General features: G+C 41.3%; 2 protein-coding genes across 2 annotated transcripts in view; one reads left to right on the plus strand and one right to left on the minus strand.

Moving 5' to 3' along the window:
- The window catches only part of tmx2a (thioredoxin-related transmembrane protein 2a), a 6,110-nt gene extending 1,323 nt beyond the window's left edge, over nucleotides 1-4,787 (plus strand). Inside the window, exons 3-8 of the mRNA XM_008283632.1 lie at nucleotides 374-487; nucleotides 2,070-2,146; nucleotides 2,487-2,593; nucleotides 3,805-3,870; nucleotides 3,974-4,103; nucleotides 4,189-4,787. Of these exons, the coding sequence (XP_008281854.1) occupies nucleotides 374-487; nucleotides 2,070-2,146; nucleotides 2,487-2,593; nucleotides 3,805-3,870; nucleotides 3,974-4,103; nucleotides 4,189-4,365 (671 nt within the window). The 3' untranslated portion in view covers nucleotides 4,366-4,787. The remainder of the gene's footprint in view (nucleotides 1-373; nucleotides 488-2,069; nucleotides 2,147-2,486; nucleotides 2,594-3,804; nucleotides 3,871-3,973; nucleotides 4,104-4,188) is intronic.
- Nucleotides 4,788-5,625: 838 nt separating this feature from the next.
- Nucleotides 5,626-17,305, minus strand: zdhhc5b (zDHHC palmitoyltransferase 5b). The gene is made up of 12 exons (XM_008283634.1): nucleotides 17,192-17,305; nucleotides 13,259-14,713; nucleotides 12,631-12,752; nucleotides 12,208-12,365; nucleotides 11,466-11,638; nucleotides 11,232-11,334; nucleotides 10,993-11,084; nucleotides 10,583-10,715; nucleotides 9,574-9,682; nucleotides 9,323-9,429; nucleotides 7,579-8,510; nucleotides 5,626-7,059 (listed from the first exon to the last, which is right to left on the minus strand). Exons 2-12 carry the CDS (start codon nucleotides 13,405-13,407, stop codon nucleotides 6,954-6,956), a joined length of 2,184 nt encoding a protein of 727 aa, XP_008281856.1. The 5' UTR covers nucleotides 13,408-14,713; nucleotides 17,192-17,305; the 3' UTR covers nucleotides 5,626-6,953.
- Nucleotides 17,306-18,523: the final 1,218 nt, after the last annotated feature.

Raw genomic sequence — 18,523 nt, forward strand, 5'->3', positions numbered from 1 at the left:
TTTTTTAACCAAAACTTTAGGCATTTTTGTGAGTGTATTACACTTCATGTCTATCAACAAGAACACAAATGAAAGCTTATATTTAACCCAAACATCAGACATCTTTGTGAGTGTGTTCCTCCGAGTGTGTCTTTATAACGTGTAACTGTTAAACTTTAACTGAACAGATACTTGAGGTTAACTGTTTGCAATCCTTGACCCTGAAGCAGTGGAGGAGCCCAACACATGCAGGAAGTGCTTCACTAAACGCTCGGCTTTGTTGTGTAAACATTACAGTTGCAGTGTAACCCCACCTTCCTCTGACCTTGGTTGATGTTGTGAAGGGTATTCCTCTGCTTCGTTCATTTGTTTTTCGTCTCTCTGTCTTTCTCAGTCACACTGGAGCAGCACATAGGCAACCTGTTCCTGTTCAGTAAAGTGGCCAACGTCATCCTCTTCTTCAGGCTGGATATTCGACTCGGCATCCTCTACCTGGCCTTGTGTGTCGGTCAGTGGTCCTATGAGCCTTGTCTTCTCTCTTGTACATCTGCATTTGTATGTATGAAAAAGACATCTTCCATTAAGAAGTATCCTACAGAAGTGTTCGGTATAAGCAGCCCAAAACTTCCACTTCAGAATGCTGCGATTTAAACTTATTTTCCTCAGTTTAAAGAATAACTGACAGTCAGGAATAACTGACATAGTAAGCAAATATGAGTCCTGAACACGTTTGGTCTCATTGTCAATTTTGTTTGCAGAGAACTGATTAAACCAGTGGCTGGTTAGCCTTTTAAAGTAAAATAAATACATAAATAAATAATCTAAATTACATTTATCACGATACAAAAAAAAAATACATTCAGTTCTATTTACAAAGGTGAAATTCACAACATTACTTCTCTCAAGGCACTTCATAGTTAAAGGACAAATCAAACACAACTGTGTAATGTTTAATTCACTCGCTCTGGGACTGTTGAGCAGGCAGTGAGGTGTTCCAGTCACAGCTGAGCCTCACAGGGATAGATTTAATGCCTCACCACTCAGTCATAACTGTTTACCATTCACTGATATCTAATATTCAGCCAATGTCTCATACCCTTATACACACTTTTGCAACATCAGTTGCTCACTCATTCAGTTCAGTTGCCATTCCAGTCACTGTTGTCACTGCAAAAGGATTAATGATGTACTGTCATGTAACAGACATTGCCTGCTTTACTCAATATTACACAACTGCATATGCGTTCCACTGATATGAATCCCAACGACAGCACGCAGGGCAGCTTTGGACACATTGTTCCACGTCTGAAAGTCATCATGGGAAAGAATAAAAGTTATTATTGTCCAGATAAGTGAACTCTTATCAGAGAGAATGAAAAGCAAAAAGCATGTGTTTTTTCCCTAAAGTCCGCCATTCAGATTATTAAGTCGGCTGAAAGTGTCAGGTAGCAGGTCAGCACAACCCATTTTTTATTAATGAAACTTAACAGCCAACAGTGGGTTTTTTTTGTTTTGTTTATTTTTTTTCAAATAAAAAGCCTCATGTCATTTAAGAACTTTCCTCTGAAAAGCCTCTAGACTTTGGTAGTCCTTGATTCTCATCACATCTCCTTCTTTTGGCCATTTTTTCCCTTTTGATCCTTTCTTTGATGCCATTTTTTAATGTCAGCATGTTTTGCACTCTCTCTAATTACAAATTGCTCCAAGTCTGTTGAAGTAACAGTCAGCAGTTTGTGTGTTTTTATCAAGTGGCCTGTAGATGGTGCCCTTGTGACAGTGTTTCAGAATCAGAATCAGTTTAATTGCCAAGTAGGTTTTCAAAAAGGAGGAATTTGACTGATGTTTTGGTGCACAACAGTTAACATTTTTTTTAAAGAGTGATAAAAAGATTAGAAAAGCAAGTGTTGCAGTAAGTGTTAGAAGAGATTTTTTTTAAAGTAATAAAGATATAGTGTGTGGGAATGTGCAAATTATTAATCTAAAAATGTGTTAGGTTACATGGTGTAAACAACTTTATGCACTCATTCAAAAATACATATTTTTTCTGATTTGTGAACTTATAAGTCTATTTATCCATCTTTTGTCCCCAGCTTTTGTGATGACCTGTAAGCCACCTCTCTACATGGGCCCAGAGTACATCAAGTACTTCAGTGACAAGACCATAGATGTGAGTCCTCTGTGATGTTCAGTAGTACCTCAGGCCTCTGATATGTAAAATAAACACAACCGGTGGGAATTACTTGTAGTTCCATCTGTTGGGACTGTTACTTTACTTTGAAGTTTATATGGGGATGATTTATTCACATGCAGTTTTCTAAGAACATAAAGATGGGAACTTCTTAGAATATTGTCTTTTTTTTTTTTCTTTTTTTTTAGCAGTTGCAACAAACATAGTTGTTTTTATTGTTTGGTTCGCATTTCGGTTTGGGAGGTGAGTAGTCGTGAAGGGCCGAGAGCTACACCTGTGCAGTCTGTTCTAATCAAATTTCATGTCACTGAGTCATCAGGAGGAGCTGCAGAAGGACAGTCGTGTCACCTGGATCGTCGAATTCTATGCCAACTGGTCGTCTGACTGCCAGTCTTTCGCTCCTGTCTTTGCCAACCTTTCTCTCACGTAAGAAATCACATCACTCTTACTCTCTGCAGTGCTCACGCGTGAAGATGCAGATTCCAACTTGCTTTCTCTGTTTTGTAAACAACATGCAATCAAGACAGGGAGGTTCCCTCTGTTTCAGTCTTGGCTTCTCAACTGCAATCAATTCTGTTTACTATAAAAACAGGTTTATAGTTATGATTGGCTGAGCTGCTTCAAAGTTATGACTACAAACCTTCAAATCAAAAGCTCTACTAGTAAACAACCATGGAGAAGGTACACCATATTCAATATTACTAAGTAACTTTAATTGTAGAACAAAAGATTCTTTTGAATGTACTGAGGGCACTTGTAGACATTTGTATTCTACTAGTCCACAGCTGGTCCATATTCACTGTCAAGCCTTTGATGCTGCCTAAATGCATTTAAGTTGATGGTTGAGTAAATAGAATGCAATAATTTAACCTTAATGATAATAATTTAGATTGATTTAAGAGGACTTAAAAGCAGTATTTACAATATGCCCAGGTAAATGTATGTATATATTTCATATTTATGGTGACAGTGAGTGAGTCATTTTGTTTCTTGCACTTATCAAGTGTGGGGATAATTCAAAATGTTTAAAAGTTATTGTTATTCATTTTACATTTACAATACAACTTTGTAGTATGTGGGAATATGTGGCTGTGATCATTGCTTCCCAGTGCACCCTTAGTTGCTTTTCGATCCAGGTGGATAGCAGGTGTAACTAGCTTAGTCGGCAGCCAGGCCACGGAGTAGAACCACATACTTTTTGACCTGTTTTTCTCTTATGTTGGTAAATTTGGAAAAGATGTTTTTTTGCTGTGAGCGAGTTCAAGTAAACAGTTTAACTTTATCAAGTGGTCCTGAGGATTTTTTTCTTCATGGTGGATTATTGGAACCTACAATGTCTTAAAGCTGAAATGTGAAAATAACAGAATTTCCTTAATGCCGGCAGCTATAGACACTGGCGTCTGTCAGTGAGACAGTTGGATGCCAAGTTTGCAGTTTCAACTTTTGGCCTAGTCTTGCACAGCCAGATAATTCAGCAGCACAGAATGGTTTGGCTGCACATCATTATCATTCTGCTATAGGGGAAAAATAGACAGATAGCAGAAGGGGAGGAAAAAGCCAATGGCAGGCTGCTACATCTGATGAGTTAGACTACTTTTGGCCTAAATGTCTTATACATCTTCCCTTGTGTGCAACAGATACAATTGTGCCGGACTCCGGTTTGGGAAGGTGGACATTGGCCGCTATGGAGAGGTTTCACAGAGGTCTGTCTGTCATGATGCAGCTTTAAAGCCACAATGTTGTTTATGCTTTATACAAATTCATTGTTTTTTGACATATTCTGACCTGTGCGTTATTTCTAAACAGGTACAGAGTTAGTACGTCTCCTCTGGCTAAGCAGCTACCCACGCTGGTGCTTTTTCAAGGAGGACGGGAAATTATGAGACGTCCAATGGTGGACAATAAAGGGAGAGCTGTGTCTTGGACTTTCAATGAGGTGCGTCTGTTCTGCAGCGAGTAGGCGTCGTTTGCTTCCACATGATAACAATAATGCTAATTGTAAATCTTTTTCTCATCCCTAGGAGAACATCATCCGAGAGTTTAACCTCAACGAGCTCTTCCAAAAGTCCAAGAAGCTGAACAAAACCCGTGGTTCAAAGGGAGAGGAGCAGAACGGCTTCCAGCCAGAAGACGGCAGCGACGAGCTCTATCCTGAAACCGACGACACGGAGCCCACAGAGAGCAAGAAAGACCAGTGAAGAGGATGACTGAGAGAGAGGCAGCAAGACGTCTGTCCCTTTCTTCCTACATTTCCATGCCTTACATTAGTGTGAAAGTGAAGATTATTTGAATGAAGAAACAAGGTGCAACCACAGCTAGACATTGTCTCTACACTCCTTTACTCCACTTCCTTACTGTGACAAATAAATACCGGACCATGTGTACATGGTCCGACTGAGTCAGAATGCAGTTATGCATTTAGATCAAGTAATAATTTGGGGACATTTTATTGCAAATCTAAAGTTATTTGAGAACAACTACCTTTTTTTTTTTTTTTTTGCCACTTTCAGCAACATCTCATCAGCGCGTGTGAACTTTTGCTGCCTGTATTTTGCAACTACTGTTTACTTTTGTGTCATATTTAAAACCAAATTAAACGGTGACATGAAACTGAAAATAACATTCATGAGACATTCGTTTTTTTGAACAGTTTGACCTTTTATTCTGAGAAGACATCTTTTTAAAAATTCTTTATAAGGCCATTTTGGAAATGTTTTCAATGTACTCGTTACAGATATTTGTGAAACTCGTTCCATTCATCACAGCCCACGATAGCAATATTTTATCTCACAAAGAAGGATACTTGCTTTACTCAAATAGTTTCAGATTGTTCTGTGGCCACCATCCTTGGCCAGAGCAGGAAGAAAAGTAACACAGGTTCTCTTAAAACTCTGTACGACGGCTGCTTGTGCCAATAATGATGGTTCTTTTCTTGTTGCCACCCACACATGAACTGGGTGGGCGTTTGACAGTAATCTCACAAGAATGCACGCCAGTGAAGCATTCAGCACGAGAAACAAAAATCACATGCACACCGAAGACATAGCCTGGTCGGGTTGAAAACTCGTAACACAGTTTGGGTTAACCGATGATACTTGTGTGCTTCAAGCATGTACCTCCCCCCCCCACATTCAGACACCTTTAACATTCTCTTTCAAACACTGCTATGGGCTTTGACAGAAGTAAAATAAAATTAAAAAAGAAAAACAACTTTACTCTAATGCCCAATCCAGAAAGACAAGCTTACAAACACACCTCCCTTCCTCTAATTAATTCTTTCTAAACATGGCAGTAGGTAAAAAACATGAACTGTACCTTTACAGAAATTTAACAAAAAAAATTAGGAAGTCAATCAAAAAAAAAAAAATCTCATCTGCCTTCCTTACTTTTCAGACAAGTGTATAAAATAAAAATCAATAGAAAAAGATAAAAACATGCTTGCTTTACGATGAATGGTCTCAAGGCAAAAACAAATGAACACAGTCTCCAATTTCAAACCAATCCCTCCTTAATCTATTTAGTGGCATATCGCATCTACAATTTCTGTTTATAAACTTTTTTTTTTTGTAAAAAATATTCCTGCTTACTGTTTTCTCTCTTGAAAAATAAAAAGAACTGAGACTGATTTGAAAGTGTCCTGAACTACAAGGTTGTTTTGTCTGGTGAAATAAATAAGCCCTTCCCTCACTGCCCCTATTTGGCTGGCCATCCGTTAAAGGTATAAGGTTGCTAGCATCTCGACTGACTGACTGACAGACAAAACATTACAGAAAAGGAGAAACAAAATAAACACCAAAAGACATACAATGAACTTTAAAGCTACAAACAGATTTTGCATAATGTCTCTAGCATAAACATTACAAGCGTACATTCCACAAAGATGCTTGTGCTGCAATCATGAGAATCAAAATTTCTTTGTGGCTTTCCGAAAATTAAGCTCCATTCTTTGCCACTTCAGTTGTCCACCGAAGGATCATCATTCTCTTTACATGATGAAAATTCCAGCAAGAACTCGTGAGTGGCTGATGCAGCCATCAAATATAAACAGGCAACTGATTTAAAATCGCTTTCATGAATAATTACATACAGTACATCTGCCACCCTCATCAATAGTCATCTTCAATACCTGACAATTTGACCCAATAGTAATCTGTAAGATAGATTTTATACATTTATATAAAACAATATTTTAAAAAAAGATTTATAAAACTAAAATGATACTGTGTTTATAGGTCGGATCCTTCCCTCTGTGATTCTCATCAGTAAAACAGGCTGTGTGGTCCGTTCAGACGTGTCTATTGGTCAACAGTTCTAAATCCTCCCTCTTGAAATTTTACATCCATCGGATAAAGGCCATCCTTTCCTTAAGTGTCGGACACTGTTGTCAATACTCTGTGTGCTAATGTACCAAAGTAAAATAGCAAATCATTGAAAAGCTATGCATGTTCTATAGACATATCTGTACCCAGCCGTGATGATACACATCAGTCTATGGCTCACAAAGTGGCAAAATGGAGACAATTGATCCAGTGAAAAAATGAACCAGTGTCCCCAGTTACTCTTTGTTCAAATCTGAAAGGCTGGCAGAGAACAATGGCCAGTGGCGTTACAAAGATAACAAAGTGAGTACCAGACAGGCCTGCTCCTTTAGTCCATTGCAGCAGATAAAAAGTCATTTTTTCGGAGCCTGCAGTCATGAATAATATCCAGCTCAGGTAAGAGACAAGTGGAAGTTGTCCGATGACTTTTCCCCCTCTTGTGATAGACCATGTGGGATGTTTGTCACTCAAACCGATATCTCGTACGTGGTCCCTCCAACGCCGGTTACCTTCTTCACCCCTCCCCCTGGTTTGGATGTGGTGTGATTGGCCAAGACTGGGCGAGAGGTGGATCTGATTGGACAGCCATCCGGATGGGGAGGGCAGAAGTGGGGGAGTGGGGGAAGATTAGGATGAGGAGAGAGGAGAGAGGGAGGTGGAGGTGAGTGGTTCTACTTCAAAAATAATCGGCAAGCACAAACAGCAAATGCTTCTCTACCTGTGATATTATAAGGCATTTGGTAACTAAACTTAGCGAGAAAGGAAATGAAAAGGACACAAAAGGCTACAGGACAGAAGTAAATCACGCGATTAGGCATGCTGTCATAGAGCTAAACACATACTGACATGCTTTAAACACTAATCCACACATTCTAACAACCGAACCAACAAAATGTCCATATGCACATCCAACTGTTTATCACTGAACACGCACCAGACTGACTGTAAACTGTGGAGGAGGAAAAGGAAGACTCACACAGATCAGGTAAGAAGAGGAGGGCTGACACAAACCAGGAAGGAAGAGGAGGAGAAAAAGCAGGAGGAGGAGGAACAGTAGCAGGCTGACGTATCTGGCGACGGATCACTACTCACTGTGGAGCCTGTTGCCCTCCTCCGACTCCTCCCCCTCCCAGCACAGTGCCTCCTCCTGCAGGCCGAGGCTTGTGCTGAGGACCTGCCTCCCCGGTGTAAGACAGGGACTTGCCCAGGGAGAGGCCACGAGGTGGCGGGGAGACAGGGGGCTCTAGTGAGCGAGCCCCAGGGGAAGAGGACGAGGAGGAAGGGTTACGAGGGGCTCGGGAAGAAGAGAAGTCCTGGTTATGGAGCAGGTGCTGAGCCTCAGGAGGCCCAGAGGAGGAGGGAGGGGGGCTGACAGCACGCAGGTAGGCCCTATGGGGGGAGGAGAAAGTGGCAGAGCCCTGGAGCAGCTGCCCCTCCCTCTGCTGGGCGATCTGAGCTGAGAGGAAGGGCGACGTGTAGCCCTGCAGCGGGCTACTGGGAGACACCACCTCAGGCTGGCCTGTTATAGTCGCCGAGGGAAAGGGAGCGCGAGGCTTCTGTGGCGACAGCTCATGGGCGGCTGACTCGAACTCCGGGCTCTCAGATGGCGTCAGCAGGCTGTCGTAGGACAGGCTGCCGTTTCGAGGCGTCTGATTGGCCAGGCTTTTGTAGCTGGTGTCTGTGGTGCCCTCTGATTGAAGCGTAGTCAGCGGGTTGTGTGCAGTGTGTGCTGAGCGCAGGCTGGAGGAGCGTGAGCCGCCAGTGGACAGAACCAGAGAGGATGGGTAGGAGGTGTAGGAACGCCCAGTCAGGGAGTAGCCTGACATGCCCCCTGACACCCCCCCAGCAGTCCCGCCAGGGCCTCCGGGGCCCTCACCCCTCTCCACTCCCCCTCTGCGCACCCCTACACTTCCCCCCACCACTGTGGCCCCGTCCAGGCTGCTCGGCTCCGAGCGGTAGCTGGGCTGGCGGCTGGACTGCAATATGGAGGGAGATGGAGAGTCAAGGCTCTCACCACGGATCATCTGAGGAGAGGAAAGAAGAAGAGAAACAGACCAAAGACAGAGAAGGAGGAGGAGGGGAGGGTGAGGAGGAGTGTGATGAAGATGAAAGCAGGAGTGAAGAGGGGGAGGAAGAAAGATGAAAATTACCATCTTACACGAGGAAGTGAAAACAGCACAGAAAACAGTTTTTGTACAGATTCTAACAGAAAAAAAAGAGTGGAAGGGAGAGTTGGATGCTTGACCAGTGCTCTACTCCATCATCACACTACTGGACTGGAAACATTGACTGGTTTGAACAAGCACTGACACTGCATGTCAAAGACTGTGTGTCAACACATAAATGGAAGTACAAATACATACAGTACATGAACTACACATTCCAGTCAATGCAGTCTTGGGGGGGAAAAGGATAGTTCCACTCAAACACACAGAGACAGCCAAAGGGATATACACACACACACACTGAGACTTACTGATCGACCGATGGCCACTGAATGATCAATTTAAAGTAAAAACAAAAAAAGAGGGGCATATATTAACCACAACGGAAATTAGAAGGGGGAAGGGCATAAGAGCCACCAGTCCAACTGCTACAGTAAAAGGATGTTGTTTATTCAGCTCTCCTTGCTTCTTTTCGTGCAGTACGGTTACCCACATCTGTCTGTATTTCTAAAATAAGCCTGCTATCAAATCAAATCAGGCAAATACATGCGATTAACTTCACTCCCAGCTGATTGTTACTTTAATATACAATATGTACGTTGATGTTAATGTTACGTTAACAGTCTACATCCAGTACCTTGAGGTGAGGAAAAGGGTAAGTTGGCACGTACCTTGTTCGGATGTGTGAGGGCCGTGTGGTTCCTTCCTGGGCTGCTGTAGGGTGGTCGGTATTTGTACATTGATGGCGTAGGTGGCGCTTCAGTCAACAAGCTGCTCTCTGAGTGCCAAGACACCAAAAACAACATGTGAACACACTTGATGTACCTGGGTTGAACTTTATGGTCAGCAATCGATGTGAACATATCAGGTGTTATACCTGCAACTACCTGGGTTTACTTTTGTATTTGTATGTGTGTCTCACCCTCTGTGTCTGCACGGGGCAGGCCGGGGTAACGAAGCTCCGGCTTTGGAGGAGGTGGAGGTTCTGCATCAGCTGACTGGCTCTCCATCTGATCTAGACTGCTCTTGGACTGTAAAAGACAAACAGAAAAGTAAGCAGACATACAGAATAAGGGTTTCTTCAGACCAATAACACAACTGAATCAAAAACACAATCACTGAAACAAATGATGAGGCTGCCTGACAAAGAGGACTACGGCAAGAAAAAACTGTCTATGATAACTTCTTGAGGTATAAAGTCCTATTTAATTAACTGCTGTTCAAAGTTTTGGCAACCGATCAATGCTGTGAAAACACTGATGTATGCAAACAATTTCAGGATCGTTTGTCATTCTATATGCCTACAAGTAAGGAAAAAAAACAAACATTTTTTTTATATCAGAGCTACATGTTCCGAGTTTTGCAAATCTATTTCAAACCCGACAAACAACTTTGTCATGTTCAGACACACACCTCTCAAAAGCAATGTGTGATATGCAAAGCTGGCACAATAAGGACACATTCGTTAATTGTTTACATCTTCATTCACAACTGCTAACAGACACTGCGTGCTTTTCTGCCATCAGTAAACCCTTCACACGATTGAATCATCTATAGAGAAGCAGCATATTAGCTAATGTCCAAAACTTGTGTTTACTTTGTGTGTTTCCAGATTTACAGACATAACGAAGATTTTCAAATCTGGAGAACAAGAGCAGAACTGGGGAGTTTACAATGTGTTATTTCATCTCTCTTGAGGTTTGCAAAATTACAGCAGACACCAGCATCTACATTTCCATCAATGCACCCATGAAACTCATTCAAAGCTGAAATTCTATCAAACATTCACAACAACAGAGTAATACTGTATAAAGTCAAACGGTATACAACAATAATTTGTAAATGATATCATGCATGGATTCTATATGAGATTCTATATCCAGACATCCTTGTGAAGACTGCATGCTTTTGTTGGATTTAGAGTCACTCACCCTGGTGCTGTGTCGGTCATTCTGGATGCCGTTGTCCAGGATTTTGGCTTCTAATTGGGCCTCAGTAAGAGGCGGTCTAAGAAATGGTGGCTGTACTTCCACTGCCTGTTGGCTTCGCCACCGGCCCATGTATCTGTAACATATGCATATTTAAATCCTATTAAAAATGATACAAAAGCATTAAACAAAAGGCTCAGCAGATTGTTGCTGTATTAACAAGTATAATTTAGCACCAGAAGCCACTCACACTAAAGACCAGAACTCATATATTCCATAAACTGAACAGACAAGTGAGAATAATAAAGGAAGAGAGTGGAAACGTGGAAGGGGAGAGAGAGCAATGGAAAGAAAGAGGGAGTGGAAAAAGAATAATTGTAGAACAGAGTGTTAAAGGAAGGAAATAAACAGACCTGGGCGCCTGGGAGCTGCAGAGCACATGTGAAATATTCCTCATGCAGCCGTTGGTGAAGGGGTTAACGCCTCCTCGAAACTTCCCTGTCACCTACAGTGGGAAGAAAGAACAGCAGTCATGCTTACTTTTACATGTTTTCAACCCATATAGATAGCAACACAATCAAGAGAAAAAAATGTGGCTGATTAAATGCAGTGATGCCGGGTGTGATGCAAGCAAACCAGCCCTTGTACGTACCTGTTCATTTGTGGTCCTACCGCGGGCCACCAGCACTATGTGGAACCCAGTCAGGCCAGCAACTGGTACAAAAAACAGACCAGCCACACACATCACAGCCATACTGTAAGGAGAGAGTCAAGGAAAAGGCAAAACAACACTCTGTTTCATACCACCATGTAAATGACATAAGAAAAGGAAATCCCATAATGTGTTGTGGGTTTTTATGACTGCAGAGGACCAAGTAAAGGATACGTAACAGCAGCATGTGGCGTGTCGAGCTGCTGGCGGTGGTGCAGGACATAAACCAAGCCAAAGCCAAATACGTTTATGATGTGGGTGGTAAGAGATAATAGGAAGAGGAAGAAGTAGCGATAATTCCTCCGACCAATACAGTTGTTTACCCAAGGACAATGGTGGTCAAAATCCTGAGAGAGCACAGGGTGAGAAGGCAAGAAGGTGTAAGTACCAATGAAGTTATGACTAAGAGGAAAATAATACGGATAAGCAACAACTAGAACGCATGGAAATCAGATGTCCACACAAAATCTACCTCCTACACGGAAACACAGAAAACTAAGAATAGAACAGATCGAGGCTAAGCAGTCAAGGCACACAGGAGTTTATTGAAGCTCACTGTGAAATTAGGACTTGCTATTAAAACCTAAAGACACATCACACAGGTATATATACTGATGATTTGAGCAGAGTTTTTGGATACTGTGATATATAGTATAACATATTTTTATAACTATAAAGCCAAAGTTGTGTCCTAGTGACATTCATTTATTAAGTGACAAATATAAGAACAGCACTATCAAGACAAACAGAATAAAAAGTAAACAAGCAAAAATTACCCTAGATTATGACACACCATTACCCAATGTCATCAATTTCTCCTTTGTATTATACTGTGAAATGAATTCATTTCTAATTTGGAATCACAAAACAGAAAGTCCACAATGTTACGTGTGTGTGTGTGTATATGTGTGTGTACCTCGACACAGTTGTCGCAGACCGAGCAGTGTGAGCAGCGTGGCGGGCGATAGAAGCGGCAGGTTGAGCACCACTTCATGCGCACCTGGATGCCTTTGATCTCCACTGTCTTATAGAGTGGAGCTCGGAAATCATCCTCTTTATCCTCATCCTCCTCCGCTACAGGCAACAGACACACAAACAAAGGTTGTACTCACATCGTAGTAACTGATCATTTGGTCTCCCTGCATTATGTTAGCGGCTGTTTCAGTAATTTTCCAGAAGCTCATGGTCATTACTGATTAGCCTTTTCACTTGTATTTTCCCCATCATGTTATATTTTCCCCATCATGTTCACAAAAGCATTGCCTACACATTATTACTACGTAAGATGTAACTCTCTAGGGTAAAAATGTTCACACAAACACAGATGACACATGTTTACCTCGGGGGAAGACTCCAGGGTCCATGAAAGTGGCCATGCAGAAGTTGGCGAGGGTGAAGAGGAAGATCACGGCATTGTAGATGGGAATGACAGAGGAGAAATACTCTGACAACCACGGGCACCTGGGAGGTTTTAGAAAAGATGGAAACAAAATTACAGTTACACAAGCATGCTGAAATCCCTGCAATTGTGGGCAAGATACAGACGGGAAAATGGTCACTCCATCACTAACTGCTAATGAGCCTTTGTGCAGGGCAGTTTACCCACAAAGAGCTCCACTGAAGATACTCAGAGGCTACAAATGAAATGCTGTGATTGTAAAAGAGGAGCTTGCAGGTGCGATTGTGAGAAACTGTGGCCAAGTGGGGCTGAAAAGAGGGCAATTGTGTGCACTAAACTTTCTCTAATTAAACAACGATTAAACAAACTAAAAAATCAGCAGCATATCCTCAGTAGAAACATTAATGTGGCTGGATATTTACACAAGACTTTAGCAAACACACATGTGTACAAAGATTATTAGTACAGCAACACACCTCTGTGTAAATCCATGTAGGCCTTGTGGCACAATGTTTACTTAATGTGAAAGTGTGTTTGCATAATGTGAGATAGACCAAGAAACACTCACGTGAAGCAGAAGAAGAGGGTTGTGGATCCGACGAGGAAAGTGGTGGCTGCAGACACCGGAACGTATCGGCTGGGTCGAAACGGACGGGGAGGAGCAGAAGCGGGGCCACCTACTCCTCCCCCAACCCCCCCACCACTGAAGCCCGGCATCAGAGACAGATAGAAGAAGACAGAGAGAGAGGTAGATATCTACTGTCTACCTACTGTAAAGGGGCCTTTACCAGTCAACACGGAGAATACAGTGTTTGTCTGGGAGGAGGGGCCATGACTACAGACTGGAAAAGAAAACAAACACTATGCAAAGCAGCAACTGAAAGGAAACATGAGGGATTCTCTGTGCGCAGACTCTAAATATCTCCCGGCAATAATTTAATTACTAAAAACCAGGGGATGTTTTTATACAGCAATATACAGCTCTACTTGCATGTAAATATTTAATTTGTATGCATAATCTTAATAGAAGCTTATAAAAGCAAAACTATACAAGAGCAATGTGATACAAAAATACATGTAGGTAATTTCATAAATATTTTTGTATGGCTTAACTGTATTTGGTGCAACAATATAAATAAATCTAATCTTTAACTGCTCCTTGGCGCCAGTGCAACAGTAACACTGCTGTGCATATACACAAAAGGACAGACACTTGTGCACACAACCAACACTGGAGCTGTCTAGGTTTCTCTCCACTACTGAAACTCAGTGTTTACATTACTTGAGCTGTGATTATCGCTCTCAAAGAAAATGAATATAGAGAGAAAAGACCAGAAAATTAAAGAGGTAGTGGGTGGAGAGCCAGCAGGCCGAGAGCAGAAGCACATGGAGGAGAACAGGCAGAGGATTGAGAGCAGCAGCTGCTGATGACTTCTGTGATAGTCCCGAGAGGGCTTATTTAGGCACTGGGTGGGTGGAAGAAACTGAGGATGACGGCAGGAGGGACAGTTCCAGCATTTCAAACCAAGTCAGCAGCAGGGGAAAACAACTAAACAAACAAATTCACTTTTAAGCCAGTTGTGGGAAGCTGCTTAACATCAAAGAAAAGTCCAGCTGGAATTTATTTTTTAAAAAGCTGCTAAAAAAAACAAAAAACAAAACAAAAGATGTCTCGTCTTGCCTTTACAAATAAAATAGGTCCGATGGCCAAGCAGAGTCCCCTGGATCTTTTGAGACCCCTGTCTTCAGTCTCTGTGTCAATATGGGGACAAAATCAACTCATTCCATAAAGAAGCCCAGAGTATGTCACCAAGGTGTAACCGCACTTGGCTGGGTCTGGGTGTAGCCTGCTCTCCCACCTCCAAATTCTTTGCAGATAGACCTCCTTTCCCATTCTGCACCTCTTAAAGAAAGCCATGTGCAGTGTGGATGTTATGTAGTTTGATACATTTTAGTCCTTTTTAATCTTTGGCTGCCTGTCTTCTTTCACCCCTTGGCTCTGTGGGTAAGTTCCTCGATGCCCCTGTTAAAAAAAAAAAAAAAAGAAACAAAATAATAATCAAACAACTGTGAATGAGCTAAACATCAGTAAACAAGAATCCATGTTGCAAACACTTACGGCTGAAATGAGTACCAATGAACTGCAAATGAATCCAATGGTAATCTAATCGATAACCAGTACATTTTAAAGCATAAATAGTGAATATTCTCCAGTTCCTGCTTCTTCTTTGTACAGATTTATTTTCTTTTTTTTTTTGTCCTACATGATAATATATCAAAAATCTTTGGGGTTTTGACTGCTGGTAACATAATAAAACATTTGAAAACATAATTTTGGGATCTGGCAAGGCTAACCGACATACAAAAAAAGCTCATTGTAATTATTTTTGACAAGCAATATATGTGCAATATGACTCTCCATTTTTGTGGAAATGGTATTTTTTCTTTTCTTTTTCCACTGGTCTTACATAGCTAGGTCACCCTCTAGCCCTGACACAGCGCCCTGCAGAATGGTCCGGGTGCACCCCATTATGATTCTGTATATAGAGGACAAAACTCTCTAGTATGTTTGTATTTCTTTAAATCTTTCACAGTCGCATTGTGTGGTATTGAGCCGATGATGCAGTGACAATGCCCTCTCAAAATAGGGTCAGGGGGATTGTTTTAGAATAGAATATACTTTATTTTATCCCAGACCTGGAAAATTTACAGGCCACAGCAGCATCCAAAAATATAGAAAAAATGTATAATTTATAATTAATTAAATAATATGCATCCTGGTGTCCGCACACAGCAGGTTCAAGTTTTTTCTTTTTAGTGTGACATTAAACAATTTAAAACTAGCAAGATTGTTGTGGTGCTTGATCCAAATCCTCAGCAACAACTGATTTTTTTTGTGTGGTAGGTTTGCTGCTCAGAGGTTACTGTTGTTTCCAGTAGTAAAGAGGATTTCGACAACGATAACATGCAGATAGCAGAATAGGAGGAGAAAATGTGTGAAATGTAGCTAGACTACTTTTCCATGAAAACATGTTGCTGCTGTCTATGCCAAACAATCATGTTCTAATGTGTCTGGAGAATATGATTTGTAGGCCAAGACATCTCTGTAGCACCACACTGCTTCATTTGTAATAGTATGTTGTGACACATTTTACCTTGCATACTGTGGTTTCAGTAATATTCCAAATGACTGTTCCGCCCTAGAATCTGGCATGATTTAATATAGAAGAAGTCATTTACTAGCTCGTTAATATAAATAGCTTACATATAATGGAGAACACAGGCGTCTACAATAACAAAATAATAAACCATTAATGCATGAAAATTGCCATGTTTCACTTAGCTCATAAAGTCTCAGGGAAAAAAATAATTTCCTCAGTACGTTAGATAACGTTGCTCTAATTAAATTATCTGACAGGAGCAAAGGTTTCACTCTGATTTCACAACAATCAGACTGACTAACTAAGCCGTTGTTCTCCTAAAACTCACGTATAAAAAGAGTGTGAGTGTGCACTTTTCACCATTACTCATAAGAGAGTTGTTCAACAGCCTGCTGCTCTTAAACACACAGCTGTCACTTCAATGCCCTCAGGTGGTCAAAGGAAACACTTCCCACTGTTGTAAATTCAAAACACCACGGAGACAGCGATCTGTGACGAGCCTCGACGCCTTTGACACACACACACACACACACATCATGCTAATTTCCCCTCATCTCCTGATGAAAAACAAGTCCGTGAACACACTGAAAACGGATCTGGAGTAACAGTGTAATCTGATAGTTTGGACACACCCCTCTTTTCAACGATCATCCGTGCTAACAAATAAAGAGCTGTAGTCGAGACAGAGTGTTAGTCTGCTTGTTGTTAATCATCTCATCTGCCCCACAACAAATCCCCCCGACTATAATGGATGTTAATCCTAAAATCTCCGTGTCGAGCCTTGCCTGTCATGTCACCGCAACAATCTACACCTCGCAAGCCTCACCGTTAAGTGGCCGGTGGGGCGAATTTAATCCATTTACCAAGCGATATGGACACACTGACAGCTGCTCTCTGATATCTGTCTTTAATCTGTACCACAAGACTGGCCATAATTTCATCTTTCAGTGGTACGTTAAAAGAGGCATTAAACAGCAGGCCAGAGCAGTGCTAGGATTCAGTCAAGACAACTAACGTTACCATAATCTGCTCACACCACCATGAACCTCATTACAACACACACCACTGTTTCAAACTAACGGACTCTGTGATGCTTCAGTTCAAGCGAGTGATAATAAGGGGTTTAAATACCAGTCATACTTAGTAATCACTCTGTGAGCTTTTACTCGAAAGTTTTTTTTTTTGCGACACCGCTCAGTCCTTTACCACAGCTAGAAGAGTTAGCTAGCGTTAGTTATGAAAGCTTTACTCTGACGGACTGGCGTTCATTGACGATTGACGAGACAACTGTAGCTACTTTCAGATAAACGGTCGCCACAAAGAGAGAGTAAAACACGCACCTAATACCGAAGAAGCGAGCTGTCTTGCCTGTAGGGTGTGGGTCGTTTCGGTCCTCCTTGAGTTAGCCGCTAGCAAACTACTTAGCTCGCCTGCTAGGCCGACATCGGAATCCCGGAACTAGTCTGTCGTCCCTCAGGTGGGACCAACAGCCAATCAGAGGCCGAGGGGGGTGTGGCCTTGTGAACAGCTTTAACACTGTATGGTGGTCAAGTACTGAACTACTGTGATAACTATAATAAAAATAATCATAATTCTACCTTTATTAAAATCTCGAGGAATCATTGAGGGAAGCCCTCATTTACAATGCTGTAGAGAGTACATTCAACCCAATACAAAATAAAGAAGAAAAAAAAGACAACAATCAAGGAGACAACAAAATAAGCAACACAGTTAAAACCAGTTACATTCAGAAGCAGTGTCGTCTTTGATTCTGGATAGGAATTGACCAACAACAATAACAAAATCTTTATGTATAGAGCACTTTTCAAAATCGAAGTTACAAAGTGTGGACTTGGCAGCAAACTAAAAGATTCACAAAAAAACAAGTCATAAAATCATAATTTTAATAGACAAATGAATCGCACTACATTCTGTCTAACAAACAATACAACTGCAAATGCTTTGTTCTCTTTCAGGCGAGCCCAAAGAGCAGAGAAAATACCTCTCCCCGAGGATCTCAAAGTACAGCACTAAAAGGTCAGAGATACAGGAGAGATGCCGTGAGGGGCCTTAAACATAATCAGTAAAATCTAAATATCTATCCTAAACATGTAAAACATGCATTCTGGGTCTGACCAAAACATTTTTAGTCCAGGCAGGTAAAAAGGCTGTTGCAGCAATCCAAACCTGATGAAATAAAAGCATTTAAAATAAACTTTGTCTTTAAAAGTTAAACTAAACTGCATTTTTAAAACATGTTTTGCATGATAAAAGCAGGATTGTAGAAGCTTTGTTATGTGCTGCTCCAAACTTCGATTACTGTCAGACAAGGTTCTTTAAAACAGGCTTGACATGATCCAGAAGATAACCAGCTGATGTCAGAATGTGCTTTTTCATGTGCTGTGACCAGATGACAAGAATCGCTCTCTTGTCGGAGTAAAACTGACAAAAACTACAGCACTTTGAAACAACACACATATTATCCTTGCTACACATTTACAGTTAATCTTTTCTATAAAAGGGAATACGAAATAAGATTTTTTTTTAAATGAGTTGTGCAGTTAATACAAAGGAGGTAGAAATTATACCTCACAATGACAACAAAGGAGCAAGACTAATACTCAGCAATATTAATATTGTAAACAAAGCTGTTTCTTCATTGTTTGAAACAA

This window comes from Stegastes partitus, unplaced genomic scaffold (assembly GCF_000690725.1).
Source record: "Stegastes partitus isolate 25-593 unplaced genomic scaffold, Stegastes_partitus-1.0.2 Scaffold321, whole genome shotgun sequence".
NCBI lineage: Eukaryota > Metazoa > Chordata > Actinopteri > Pomacentridae > Stegastes > Stegastes partitus.